This window comes from Erpetoichthys calabaricus, chromosome 1, assembly GCF_900747795.2.
Source record: "Erpetoichthys calabaricus chromosome 1, fErpCal1.3, whole genome shotgun sequence".
Taxonomy (NCBI): Eukaryota; Metazoa; Chordata; class Cladistia; order Polypteriformes; family Polypteridae; genus Erpetoichthys; species Erpetoichthys calabaricus.
The window spans coordinates 259,291,706-259,307,401 of record NC_041394.2 but is presented as its reverse complement, the minus strand read 5'-3'; the positions used below and the strand labels follow the sequence as shown (position 1 = coordinate 259,307,401).

Here is a 15,696-nt window from a genome sequence, read left to right as displayed (position 1 = left end):
GGGGAGTGGAGGTCCAAGAAAGAGAAAGAAAAAGAGAAAGAGAGAGAGCTAGAAAGAAAGAAAGAAAGAAAGAAAGAAAGAAAGAAAGAAAGAAAGAAAGAAAGAAAGAAAGAAAGAAAGAAAGAAAGAAAGAAAGAAAGAAAGAAAGAAAGAAAGAAAGAAAGAAAGAAAGGTGTTGGACAAGGCATTGTGGTGCTGTGAAGAAAATAAAGGAGTGTGCTTTTGGACATTCTGGTGTCTGTCTGTCTGTCTGTGTCCGGGGGCTGACTTTCCACAGTGTAAATACACCATGTGATGGATGGGAGCTCTATCCACAGTTAGCTTAATTGTTCAGACTGATACAGTTGGGATAGGATATGCTGGCTTTAGACTAACGACAAAAAACCAATTTAACCTTTTCTTAAAAAACAATTTAGTGTAGTCAATTTATGTGAAAACTAGAATTGTTGAAACTAGCACAAAGGTACAATGGTAAGTCCATCTGTTTCAATCATGTTGTCCATTTAGGAAGCTGTGTTTACCTGATATGCTAGCCCTTGCATCCTTCTTTCTTTGTGTGTCTTGTTCTTTTTGTTCATCAGATATTTTAGCTCTTACATTGTCTTTCTTTCTGGTTTCTGTTGCCTTTGTTCATCAGACATTCTAACCCTTACATCCCTCTTTCTTTGTGCACTTTATTGCCTTTATCCAATGGACATTGCAGCCCACTTGTGGATGCTGGATGCCGGAGTTTTAGTCATTTATATATATATATATATATATATATATATATATATATATATATATATATATATATATATATATATATATATATATATATAAACTCAGCCTAACCCTCTGACTGTATATTGTTTTTTTATTGTGTACTAAACCAGCTCTCTTCACAGAGTATAAAATAATAAAGCCAGAAGACAAAATGATTTAGATTAATGTTCAATGAAGAGTATGTGTAGTGAGAGTATGTAAAATACATTATTTTTAAAAGTGTTAGCAGTCTGTAATCTACAATATATCTATCCTACAAAATATAACTTTGTGGAAATCAGAAACAAATACTGTAATTCATAAATATTGCTTATAAACAGAAACTGCCCTTGTGTTTTATGCTCAGTATTTGATTATTTTATTTTTGAATTTTTAGAAATTATTCTATCTAACCATATTCTACATACTGTATTCAGCACTTTAGTTCTGATTTTATTTATTCTATGTGATTATTACAATTCTCCACCTTATAAACATTTAATCTTAGAAAGGTATGAATGTTACTTCACCATGTCACACAAAAACTGGATTGAAGACCAAATGCACAGTCTAAAATTGAATTATTGATTCATGAAAGACATCATTTAGCGAGTGGTCTCTCAATGTAACCATACAGTGGTTAAAATCTGTTATAGAAAGAATATCAGCAACTTTTATAAAAAGCATTTGCACACCTTTGCAGAAAAGTTGTTCTAGTACAGGTACTGTATGTTAACAAGAAAATATAGTTTAAATAACTTTTTAAGAAATTTATAATAATTGCATTTTAGGGTATTTGTAATTTAATAACATAATTTTTAACATTTTGGTAAAAATGTATAACCAGACCTTATTGTTATGGGATTCTGGAATTTCCTTCATTCTGATAAGAATCTGGAAAAAATAAGAAGGAAAACAAAAAAAGTCATACTTAGAAAAAAGTTACTGGTGTTGATTTTCTGCTTTGATCTTTTTTCCTTGTTGCACAGAAACAAACACACCTTTTTATTGTTCTAAATATAAAGCACAGGACTTTGATCGTTGTTTTTTACTTGACTACTGAGTTCATGATGACTCATTTTTTGGCTCTACTTGACAACTAATAATCCCAATGGGAAAGGTGCAACTAGTCCCAGGGGTCCTCACTGACTGCATTTTCTTTGTTCTTAGTTATGCTTAAAAACAACCATGTACACCTTAAAAAGTGTTCCCCCTCTAAATCCTCCTCAATTACAGGATCCTTTGGCAAAAGGAAACTATAATTAAACTATTTGCATTACTGCCACTTAACTTATTAAAAAATATTATATGTCATTTAATTCATTACTATAAAAAATGATCATCACAATGCAATTCATGATAAAACAGATTTTTAACCAAAAATGAATGAAGTAATCAGTAAACAGTAATCAGTAGTACTAAATATAGTATTTTGTAAAAGTCACTTATTTTATATTATGTTTTTGTCTTTTTGTTTTTGTTTATATGAATTAAGCAACATGTTCCATAATTTTTATTTAGTATGGATTCAGTATCTCCTTTAATCAATAATCAGAACTTTGAAAATGGTTGCTGGAAAATTATAAAACATTATTTTTAAATATATACTGTAAATACAGTGTAATCAATCAGAAACACTCTTTAAAAAGATATTGTAATTCATACAAAATCTAAAAATACATTTTCCCAGCTTACAAAGTCCTCTCATTAAAGAGAAGCAACAAAATCTTTCTATTTATATGTACTGTCATTGGCCTAGTCATTAAGACAGGGGTTCTCAATCATGGTCATGGACAGCCTCAATGGCTTATGGTATTCCTTTCACCCAGTTTCTTAATTAGAATATGATTATTTGACATTAAACACATTATGTTTGTTGGGCATAATTTTATTTAACTCACTTGTTACATTTCAGAACCCTTAACTGTAGGCGGAGTGGTGGCTCTGAGGCTAGGGATCTGCACTGGCAATCGGAAGGTTGCCGGTTCGAATCCCGTCAATGCCAAAGGGACTCTGCTCTGTTGGGCCCTTGAGCAAGGCCCTTAACCTGCAATTGCTGAGCGCTTTGAGTAGTGAGAAAAGCACTATATAAATGCAAAAAATAATTATTAACTGCCTATTTTAAATTTAAACAGCTGTGTTTAAATTTTAATTGTTTCTTGTTTTCTTAACCAGCCACCAGTTAATAACAAAATGAAAATAACAAAAATACTTCTATGTAGGAATATTTCAGACAACATAAAACAAATAAATGACTACACAAGTAAATAAAAGAGCATGAAATGTAAATGTAAATATATAAACGTGTCACAGAATATATTTTTGTTGCTTATTTATTGATTTAATTTTGTTCATAATATTCCTGCAAATGCAATATTAAATACAGCTTGAATTCAAAACTGTCACTTTCATTTGTAAGATGTGAGAAGGTGGGTTCTAGTGAGTACTGCTGTGATTGGTGAATCATACACTGGTACACTGTACTATAAAATTCTGTGGCAAAGGGATTCAAGAGGGCAATTATAGACTCTCTATGAAGAACTTCCACAGCATAGTGAAACATTCCAGGATTACACATGGGTTTTGATAAGCAAGTGAGCATGTAGGTAGTGATATGTGATAAAAAAAGAAAAGTGTTATTTTGCAAATAAAAAAAAAATCCTGCTGCTGCAGGATATGACCTTGAGAGATGCTCTGGATGCAGTGGCTCCCCTTAAAACAAAAGTGATCAAAAGAAAGAAAAACACACACTAGTTTAATAAGAGAATTAAATCTCTTACATTAGAATGTCAAAAACTGGAGCATAGATGTAGAACAAAGCTGCAGGTCTTTCAAATTGCGTGGACATTGTTAATAAATATAAAAAAGCTCTCTTTAAAGCCCACTCAGACAACTACTCCAAAATAATAAATAACAACAATAATAATACTATGGTATGTTTAGAATAGTGGCTAATTTAACAAATGGGAATTCAGAACTACAGTGCAAAATACCAATAGACATTAGCAGTACCAGACTTTATGAGCTTCTTTAATGAGAAAATTAAAAATATAACACCCCAGATCTCAGCATCACAGTGTAAACCTTATACTAGCTTGACAAACCCTGTCTTGCCTTGCATTCAATGTCAATTACTTTGTCTTAAAATAAATGAATCACAGGTTGACCCAGGCCACTGAGCTGAAATGTTTGTCTTATTTATAGAAATGTCACTGCGCACAGTTAACAAAACCAACTTCATTTTTACTACCTGCAATATGAGTGCAGTAAATTGCTCTGATTATGTTAGGAAAACTGGGCACTAGTGCAAATTGCCTTTTTATGTGCACTCACACCATACAAAAACTGGATAATGCCTTGCTGGTCAATTAATGGCTTCCAGCACATTGGGCATAGTGTGGTGAAGCTTGACAGAAGTGACAACGGGTAGCCAAAATAAACTGACAAATAACTATGTAATATGCAGCACTAACCCTCTTAAAAGGGAACTAAAATGTAGTCTGTACATCATATTCATCACTTGTGTGGTGTAATATGTTTGTCACATCAACACATTTTATAATAATGTGTCAGTGATATGTATTAGCATGTTACTCATCATTTAGCTGATCTGGCTGCATTTCCCTACTTGATCAAGGGTGCCATCATTTCTTAGTTTCTTCAAAATGTTACATTTGCATGGGTCAGAGTTGCCATAAACATATGCATGTTCCCCTGCGAAGTATCCTTTTGTAAATTCCAAAGTTTGCATGGGGTGTTGCTTATGCACATTTCGAGCCTCCTTTTGTGTGTATGCAAGCTTTATAAATGAAGCCTCTGCTCCTGTTAGAGATGGAGTCCTTAACAAGAGGCATTATTGCTACTGTTAAAGAGTTTATGATGACTGGAGCATCACATCAGAATTCCAATAGTCCACTTCCATCCTTTTGCAGATCTCTCGACATTAAATGGGGTTTCTTTCGTGATCCCAACCCTTTATGTGCCTTTTTCTGTTTCATTCGCAAATGACATAGAGAATTTTCATGTGAAATGCAGTTGGTTCTTTTACAATGAATAAAGAGGAGAGAGAGAGAGGTTAGGAGCACACACTGATACAGCGCATTGCCGCACCCACCACGTGACAAGCCAACTCAGGATCCCAGATTAGGACCTGAATGCAGCCATGCGATGGGTGACACCTCAACACCACACTAGTTCAGATGGAATGAAACAGTGGGAGGTTTTTTATGGTGGCTGGAGTGTCAATTCTGCTACAAACCCCCAGGTTTTTCCCTGCAGGTTGAAGGACCTACATGCAAGACTGGATGCAGATTAACATCATGCCCAGGATGAATGAATAAAGGAATCTTAATAAAATATAGCCCTGTGACCATGCACTTTCTAAACTGTAAAAGGTCATTTTAAATGAGTTAAAGAGCCTTATTTGAGAGAAAGAGAGACATTAAAATTGCTTGGTAGAGAAGCAATTTAAGAACCTTTTCAGGAACTACCTGTGACAGTGTGATGCCAATTAGTAAATAGAAAGGGCTGAAAGATGGAAATTGAACTTGGCAGGTAAATTTATGGAAACTACTTTCCACCTTCATACTGTAAAGTGGCGGGTTTGAGGTTTAGACTGAAATATTTTTAGGTTTCTAATATTTAGTTTTATATAATCTGTTTTTATTCTCTGGGCAGAATGAACAGGAGTGCTTTTCTACTTTGCAATACTTTTTATCGAGTTACCAAACAAACAAATACATCCTGACATTGTTGGTTATTAATAAATTCTTTTTTAAGATGCTATGAAACCAAAGATATTAAAATTTTATACAGCTGAAAGTGTTATGTTTATCTCTAACCTAAATAATCCAATTCAGGGTCACAGGGGTTACATTTATCATATCATTTGTACTAACTTACAAGATTAATTTAAAACAGCCTAAGGAAATACGCCATTCCTTTCATTTACATTTATGTTTAATTAAAAAAACAAATCATAAGCCCCATGAGCAAGGCACAAATGTGAAAAAAATAAAAAGCTGTAATTGAGGAAACAAGATTAAAAACAAAATTACTTTATCAGAAAAGGCATGTTTTAGAATTTTTACTTCTGAAAACAGCCTTGAGGCATTTAATGTCACTTAAGTACAGACGTAGCAATTCGTCCTATGTAATTCAGGCTGTATCCCATATTGTAAAAGGAATTCCATTACACCCTCCATGTTACAGCACAAACAAAATGTACTGTACTACTTGTAAAAAAATAGTAAAATATGCTTAGTGAGAATGTCGGTTTAGTGAAATTCTTACAGTATTTCAAATATGAACACTTTCTGTTTTATTAGTCATTGAATACCTACTTCCTTTTTTTTCTTTATGTTTTTTAAAATTTTGCTGTATGCAAAAATGTATTTCAAACATATACTGTACTATGGTTGACAGCATATCATCAGTAAATTTGCAGTGTATTCCAGCTTATATAATGGGAGGGGGATATACAGTATCAGTCTTCTGTTATATTACACCACAGCACTGGCACCCAAGCTGATTTTTGAATGGTAGACTTGGTTTTATATTTTTCCAGAATCATTCTGATGGACTGTAAAAGCAACATTGGAATAACTACAGTGATTTTTTCAGGTTCTGGGAATCAGCAAATATATCCTATTAATTAAAATTATCTGCCTGTATTTGATTTTATTACCAGAATGACTTTCAACTTCCTAGTGTAGAACATAGTAATAATAGTCAAAAAATTAAGTTTAATAAGTATATTGCACTCAGAGAAAAGCCAAGCAAAATGACACCTTTTATTGGCTAACTAAAAAGATGCATATTGTAATCTTTTTAGTTAGCCAATAAAAGGTGTCACTTTGCTTGGCTTTTCTCTACATTCATAATGGCTAACATGGTACAACACCCTAGTACTACAGATATATTGCACTCAAAAGAGTTCTGAACATACAGTTGTTATAAATGCCCACTACTGAAGAGACTTGCTCTACATCTGTTTTTTTTTTTTAAAGATGCCAGACTGGCACTATAGAAAATGTAACTGTGTTGATATTTTACTGGTTTACACAGGTATATTGGTTCCATATGAACTAATTGTTAACGTAAATATTTATACTGGAGTTACGACTAGCACCATTGGTCAATATCACTGAGAATATAGAATTAGGACTTATATGAAAGATATCCTAGCAGTGTATGTGTAATTTTATACATATATATGATTATATCATACTAGCATTGAGTAAATGTGCTTTATGGATGTCGTGTTAATTGTAGTCAATCATTATGTTCAACAATTGTGTGATCAGTTCTCATTTGATCTCATCTTACTGCTCCTGGACACCTAAGTGATGAGATCTACAGACATTTTGGAGGTGTAATACCTCCACTTATAGCACTTATAGATTGGGTAGGCCCACTAAGGGCTGTATTTTTCCCTAGTGTGCAATGCTGAATTTGTTGTTTTTGTTGAGTGCCTCTGAGAATGTTGTTCACATGCAGTGTTGGAGTTTTTAGAGGTACTCAGCAACAGGGAAAGTAGCTAAAGATTAAAATGCAATTCACTGTGGTAATACCTCTCAAACAGCACTGGCCTAAAAATCAGCTAAGCCTAAGATTCACTTCAAAGTATGATGCATAGTAATGTCCAGTCTAATATACACAATATTAATAAAGGTATTCAAAACAAGATAAAACAGTGTCATTCACAGTGTGCTCAGGGTGGAAGCAAACTGAGAGAAACAACCAGAGTTTTAATTTGTTTTTAATTTCATGAACGGCGCAACAGCATCCACACTTCCAGTTTTGATATTACTTTAGGAACAGTAACCAATCAAACAACCAATCAAACTTTACTTTCCTGTCTTTCAACAGAGCATGACAAAAACATAGAAGTATAATTAAACACAGAAAGATAACAAAGGACATAAATATATACTAAAAGGCATGACATGCATTACAAAGTTGAATATAAATCGATTTAAAAAGTGCACAAGGATGAAATCAGTAAGCAAAGTCCAATTGAAATAAAACATAGCAGTAGACAGAAATGTAGATCTGATAAACTGCATTATGAAGTTTGCCTAAGGTTAATGTCAGAAAGTAAAAAATGGGCACAAGTTGATCTAAAATGTAAATTGTTTTGCCAAGCACAATTTTGGCATAAACCTGCAATTTCCTCATTCAAGATTTAGAAAACATTACACGATTGATATCTAAGTAAACAAATGGTCAAAATCAATTTCTCAAGCCAGCCACAGGGAATGCACAAACCAGTGTGTTTTTTCCCAAGCCCGGATAAATGGGGAGGGTTATGTTATCAGGTGTAAAATTTAGCCAGATCAACATGTGGACAAAAATACAGATTTCCATACCGGATCGGTTGAGTCCCGGGTTAACAACGACCATCACCAGTACTGTTAGCCAACAGGGTGTTGGCGGAAATTGGACTACTGTTGGCTGAAGAAGGAGAAGAGGTGGGAGACGTGTCCAGAGGAAAGAGGAGAAGAGGAAAGTAAAGAGAGCGGAACTGAGGGTAGGAACTTTGAATGTTGGCAGTAAGACTGGTAAGGGGAGAGAGTTAGCCGATATGATGGAGAGAAGGAAGGTTGATATATTGTGCGTGCAAGAGACTAAATGGAAGGGGATTAAGGCCAGGTGGATTGGAGGTGGACTCAAATTGTTCTATCATGGTGTGGATGGAAGGAGAAATGGGGTAGGGGTTATTCTGAAGGAATATTCTGGTGGAATGGGAAAGTACAGGACAGTATACAGAGGAAGATGATGGTGAAGAAGAAGTGGGATAGTCAAGAGTGATGCAGAAAATAGAGAAAGTAGAGTACAAGGAGATAAGGCACATGGTTAAGAGAGGGGTTGCGAAGGCTAAAGAAAAGGCATATGACGAGTTGTATGAGGGGTTGGACACTAAGGAGGGAGGGGGGACGTTAGGATGATAAAGGATAAAGATGGAAACATACTCACAAGCGCGGAGGGTGTGTTGAGAAAATGCAAAGAGTACTTTGAGAGGCTGATGAATGAAAAGAATGAGAGAGAAGGTTGGATGATGTGGAGATAGTGAATCAGGAAGTGCAATGGATTAGCAAGGAGGAAGTAGGGACAGCTATGAAGAGGATGCAGAATGGAATGGCCATTGGTCCAGATGACATATTTGTGGAAGCATGGAGGTGTTTAGGAGAGATAGCAGTGGAGTATTTAACCAGATTGTTTAATGGAATCTTGGAAAGTGAGAGGATGCCTGAGGACTGGTCGAAGAAGTGTAGAGGAACCGATTTTTTAGATTAAACTGGATGTGCAGATCTGTAGTAACTACAGGGGGATAAAATTAATGAGCCACAGCATGAAGTTATGGGAAAGAGTAGTAGAAGCTAGGTTAAGAGGGGAGATTATTAGTGGGCAGCAGTATGGTTTCATGCCAAGAAAGAGAACTGATGCAATGTTTGCTCTGAAGGTGTTGATGTAGAAGTATAGAAAAGGCCAGAAGGAGTTGCATTGTGTCTTTGTGGACCTGGAGAAAGCATATAACAGGGTGCCTTGAGAGGAGCTGTGGTATTGTATGAGGAAGTTGGGAGAGGCAGAGAAGTATATAAGAGTTGTACAGGATATGTATGAGGGAAGTGTGACAATGGTGAGGTCTGTGGTAGGAGTGACGGATACATTCAACGTGTAGGTGGGATTACATCAGGCATCTGCTCTGAGCCCTTTCTTATTTGCAATGGTGATGGACAGGTTGACAGATGAGATTAGACAGGAGTCCCCTTGGACTATGATGTTTGCTGATGACAATGTGATCTGTAGCGAGAGTAGGGAGCAGGTTGAGGAGACCCTGGAGAGGCGGAGATATGCTCTAGAGAGGAGAAGAATGAGGGTCAGTAGGAACAAGACAGAATACATGTGTGTAAATGAGAGGAAGGTCAGTGGAATGGTGAGGATGCAGGGAGTAGAGTGGATAAGTTTAAATACTTGGGATCAACAATACAGAGTAACGGGGATTGTGGAAGAGAGGTGAAATAGAGAGTGCAGGCAGGATGGAATGGGTGGAGAACTGTGTCAGGAGTAATTTGTGACAGACCGTTATCAGCAAGAGTGAAAGGGAATGTCTGCAGGACGGTAGTGAGATCAGCTTTGTTATATGGGTTGGAGACGGTAGCACTGACCAGAAAGCAGGAGACAGACCTGGTGGTAGCAGAGTTAAAGATGCTAAGATTTGCACTGGGTGTGACGAGGATGTTTAGGATTGGAAATGAGTACATTAGAAGGTCGGCTCAGGTTGGACAGTTGGAACACAAAGTCAGAGGCAAGATTGCGTTGGTTTGGACACATGCAGAGGAGAGATGCTGAGTATATTGGGAGAAGGGTGTTTAAGATAAAGCTGCCAGGCAAGAGGAAAAGAGATAGGCCTAAGAGAAGCTTTATGGATGTGGTGAGAGAGGACATACAGGTGATGAGTGTGACAGAAGACAGGAAGATATAGAAAAAGATGATCCGTTGTGGCAAACTCTAATGGGGGCCGCCGAAAGAAAAAGAAGAAGATCAGAACCAGTTTATCCTGAAAAACAAAGAAATCTGTCCACCTGTGGGATGGGGCAGGACACCAGAATGAGGAAGACAAAGAGAACGTGTTACTGGTAGGAATCGTTCAGGGCCCCCCTTTGATTTCTCATCCTACACGTAGAGACTGAGCATGAACCGAGTGTCTGTGAATCAAAGTTAATTTCCTCTTGGCATAGTGCTAAAGCAGGCAGCTGTGTATTACAGTTGTGTTCTTAGGCTGAGCAAGAGCTTGCTGCTATGTATGATGCTCCCTTCAGTTAGATGTCTAATGGGAAGTTCCCTTTAACAAATCTGGATAAGCATTTTCTTCTGACTCAGAGGCCATGGATTTGTGGTCAATGTCCCCATGTGAAGACTTGAAATGAAGAGAGGAGAGACCCTGAACAATTCCTCACCAGTCACAGAAAGATTCAGCAAAATTTTAGTTTAATAACCAGATCTTCTGTTAAGAGAAGGTCAGATAACATGACTTTAATTGAAAATTATTAACATTGACTGAATACTCTATGTGATCTTTATAAAGTAGCACCAAGCCAGAAAATATATCACTTAAAATACTGAAAAAAGGCAAAAAAGTATGGAAACTTCAAAAATCATTTAAAATTTACATCTAGAATATATTATTTTTAATACTAAGATACAAATGCAGTAATATTATTTTTTAAAGTAACATGATTAGCATGATGAAAAGACTAGATCCACACCAACATCAGCTTTTAAAACAAGGATTTAATAGTGCCGTTGCAACACTCTGCAGTTAGAAAATGTAATATGACAGTATAATATATTTGGTATTCTATATTACATAGTATAAAGTTAAATTAAAACAGAAAAATAATATTGCTGTTATTAGTGTATATAAATCTTCTAAAAAATAAAACCAACCCACATATTAAAAATATATGTGTAAAAATAGTTGTTTTATCCTTGTGAAGTTTGAAAAAAATAAAAAAGTAGGTGTAACTCAGCTGCACATAATTCTCTTGACAGAGAGATGCAATTTCAGGTAAAGCCAGTCTTTCAGCCTCCAAAAGCAATAACTAAAATATTGTTTGCATCATGATCCGTAATAAAAGACTCATTGCACATTCTGTTTGGAAGATAAAGTGCTACATGATATTACTAATCAAACCAAAAATGCCTATTATGCTTAAAATAACAAGTTGCTCCAGAAAAGAAGAATGTAAAATATTATAGGTTCCCAATTATACTGTATTAACATATTTAATTTCAACTACAGTATTACATTAAAATGTCATAGCAGTGATTTCAAAAATGAACAATCTTCTGGATAGTGCAAAATATATATGATTTTATACAGTAGCTCAAAACATCATCTGACTAAAAATGACTTACCTCTGATTCTTCATTGGAGAAACCCTCCTCCTTGATTAAAACAAGAGATTTTTTTTTGTTAGTTCAACTGCCTTCATATACTGCACATACAGTATAGGAATTATGATTCAAGACAATGAGAGAATTTAAAAATTGTGGTGTCAAATGTGTTATTAATGTCATAAATGTAAATATATATATATATATTGTGGTATATGGCCGGCAGTTCATCCCGGCCAATACCCCCAAGCCTCCAGATGGCGCCCTCCCTGCAACATGGAGGTGCCCCGAATTCCAGCAGGGCATCATGGACCTTGGAGTTTTTCTTCACAGCCCTGCTGGATACTGTGGGGGCCAACAGGGGACACTGCAGGGAGGCGCAACAACTTATATTTTCCATATAACCTGGAAGTACTGCCCAGTCACGAGGACAGAAGAAATAAAGTACTTCCAGGTTGAAGAAAGAAAGAAGTTTTCATCTGACCCAGAAGTGCTGGGAAATCACATGGACTGAGGGATCAGAAGCACTTCCAGGTCAAGAAGTATAAAAGGACTGTGGGAGATCCCAGCAGTTGGGATGAAGTGTGACTGAGCTGCTGGGAGTGGAGGATTGATTATTGTGTTTATTGAATTATTATTGGAGTATTGTGGAGTGGAGGGTGCTTGGTGCACATTATTATTATAATAAATAATATTTTGGACTTTTATGTGGTGTTTGATGTCTTGTCTGAGGGTTCAAGGGGACGATAGCGCCCCTATCTGTCACAATATATATTTTTTAAATTGTTCATATACAACAACTACTATCTTGAGGATTCACACATGCTGGAGTACAGTACAATGACTGCAGCACTGAACACACAAAAAATTGTAATGTCCCAAATGCTTGTATACCAGCAGTAGAATGCTATATTTACAGTGGTAAATGTAAACTAATCATTATATGTTCACTGACATTTTAAACAAAAAAATGTAGGAATAGGAGAAGACAAAAATAAAAACTAGGATTGCTAAGTATAATCTTATAACATTTCTCACCTCCCATAAGATAAGCACTCAATGCAATGTACAACATAACAGTATCCTTTTCAATTGAGTTTTATTAATGTATTTTGATGGTTTTCCTAAAACAATGGTGATACGCAACAGAGAATGATGGGTGAGGAAAATGAACACACATTGACAATACATTAGCATTGCATTCAATTCAGTTCAATTCAGTTTTTCTTTTTTTTTTTGTATAGCTTTCTTCACCGAATGCAGGCACAAACTATGACAAGTTCTCAGGTAAGATACAAATACAAAATTAATAAATTACTAATTACATAATGAGTACACATAAAGACACAATGCATAGCAGTGCATAGCAGCATTAGCAGAAAAGATCATTGACTGTAGAAATAATAGCTCCATTAACAACAGGACACACAAAATGTAATGACTTTGCAAACCGTAGAAGCAAACAGGAAAAGGCAAGCTGCTGCTGAGAACGCATGATTTGTATTATTAGGCATTTGTTCTGTATTTCTTTTCATAACTATCCATCCATCCATTATCCAACCCGCTATATCCTAACTACAGCGTCACGGGGGTCTGCTGGAGCCAATCCCAGTCAACACAGGGCACAAGGCAGGAAACAAACCCTGGGCAGGGCGCCAGCCCACCGCAGGCCGCGCACACACACACACACACACACCAAGCACACGCTAGGGACAATTTAGGATTGCCAATGCACCTTACCTGCATGTCTTTTTGACTGTGGGAGGAAACACAGGGAAGAACATGCAAACTCCACGCAGGGAGGACCCGGGAAGCGAACCTGGGTCTCCTAACTGCAAAGCAGCAGCGCTACCCACTGCGTCACCGTGCCGCCCTTTTAATAACTACATACACCTAATAAATTAGCACCAAACATGTATTAAAGAATATATCCCTCATAAATATTTTTTTATTTATGTGACTATTGTGTAAATATTTCTATTTGTATGTGAGTTACAGTAGCAGAGTGGTTATATAGCAGGTTACAAAGCTGGCTTTCATTACTTGAACTTGAGTGCCTGGAAATTCAGCATTACCACTGAATTTCAGTAAGTTTCATTCAAGGAATTCTGTTGGCTCACACATCTTTTGGATATAGTTATGGGGGTTGGGGGGGCCTGATTGGTTTGTGAGAGTGAGATATCTGAAGGATAGTTGTCCATTACATAGCTTGTTAAGTGCCTTGTATCCATTGTTTCCAAAACAGGCATTGTAATCAAAATTACATAAAAACTTTGGAATGAAGTTACATGAGAATATTAATAAAAAAAGGACGACAAATGCAGTCATTAAAGTACTATGCAGGATATTAAGTGTAAAATAAAAGATTCCATTTCTTTTACACTCAGTTTCCTTGAGTGAATATTTTTCTGTCATGTCTAATAAATATTTTCCCTTTCTATACATTGGGCTGCTACAATTCTTCATTTGCTTGATCCTTATGAATTTCAATCAGTACAACACCATGCACAAGAAAGTGCTCTTCTTATAGACAATATAAGCACCTTAAAATAACAAAATTATACTTATTATATATCAGTCTTCCTTTACCTTTTCATTCAATATAGTAATTTATACAATCAATCACTTTATCATACTATGTTCAGAAAGGAGCATTATAAATACATAATGCTGGTATTAATAAAACAATATTGGTAGTAATACATAAATGATAATTAACCCCAAGTAAATACAGTATAAATGCCTAATAGGTCAAGGGTGCCAGATATGTTTGCTATGGCACAAAGGAGAGAAAAAAGGGTTGTGTTAAGGAGCAAGAAGAGATGATGTAAGGATTGGCCGAAGATAGTGGCCAAATGACATTGCAGAGAGAATGGTTTGCCACAGGCAACTCAGGAAAGGCAAAAAAACAAGCATTTTATAGGAGGTGTGGATTGGGGTGGGGGAATAATTATTGGTGGCAAATAGCAAAGTATCAAAGAAGCAAGCAATAAGACATTAAAAGTTATGTAAGTATAAATTGCATTATTTGGTGACAATGCTGTCATTTTTTTAAATGTTGCTGTAAATTGTTAGAACAGAAATTAAATAATTTGAACAACTGAACAGCACAGCTTTTATAATGAATGTATTTTTTATAAACAATAAAAAATTAATTGAGGCAAGGTCATTAAAGTGTAATTTCTTTGTAAAATAACAATGTGCACTTCATATACGGCTTCATACAGCTGCCTGGGTTTATGACTACTGACAGGTAAAATTTTTTTTTGTTGTTTTTATTTTGTTTACTTTGTCAGAAAAATGTTCAATTAATTTTGAGGAAACAGAAAATAAGGGAGTCATAACTTTTAAATTTAATTCACTGCTCTTGTTTATAAATGAAGCATGAAAGCATGTGGAAAGAACATTAAAATACATGCTTTGATCTTTCATGCAGTACGATTTTTCACAGTTAGTGGGGTAAACCTTGATACAAAAAAAATGTGAGGGAAAGCTAATTAAATATAGTTACAATTTGGATACTGAACATTCTTCTGCTATTTTTTAATTAAATTAATTAACTCAAAAGACTCATGCTATTTTTTGATTTCTGCATATTGTGTATTGAAAAAAACATGTTTAATTTGTAAGTTATAATTTACCAGCATTGATTTCTGCCTTTTATTTCTCCTTGTGCTTTCCTTGCCCTGTTTAAGAATATCAAACATTGGTAAGAATAATAAAGACAAACAATAAGATTTTTATATCAGTTATAAGCTATTTATAAGCTGTTTAGGTAGAGATTAAAGGGAAATTAACAATGCTTTAAATATATTTTTAAAATTACACATCAAAGATAACAAGTTAATGATAGTATATATTAGTTTTTTAAGTGCCACTTGTTAAATCATTTCCAAGGTTTGACAGGAACATAAAGGGTTTCAGTTTAGAAACAGAAGGAAATCTAAAGAACAGGAATGGGTGGAGGGTATAAGGATAGGGATGGGAGGTCCTAAGTAACTACAGTGCATCCGGAAAGTATTCACAGCGCATCACTTTTTCCACATTTTA

At 35.4% G+C, this 15,696-nt stretch overlaps 1 protein-coding gene across 1 annotated transcript in view; it reads right to left on the bottom strand.

Annotated features, from left to right (window-relative positions):
• The window catches only part of col7a1l (collagen type VII alpha 1-like), a 548,766-nt gene that overhangs the window by 178,385 nt on the left and 354,685 nt on the right, over window positions 1-15,696 (bottom strand). The window contains exons 74-76 of the mRNA XM_051929632.1: window positions 15,288-15,332; window positions 11,668-11,697; window positions 1,594-1,638 (exon numbers count right to left, since the gene is read on the bottom strand). Of these exons, the coding sequence (XP_051785592.1) occupies window positions 1,594-1,638; window positions 11,668-11,697; window positions 15,288-15,332 (120 nt within the window). The remainder of the gene's footprint in view (window positions 1-1,593; window positions 1,639-11,667; window positions 11,698-15,287; window positions 15,333-15,696) is intronic.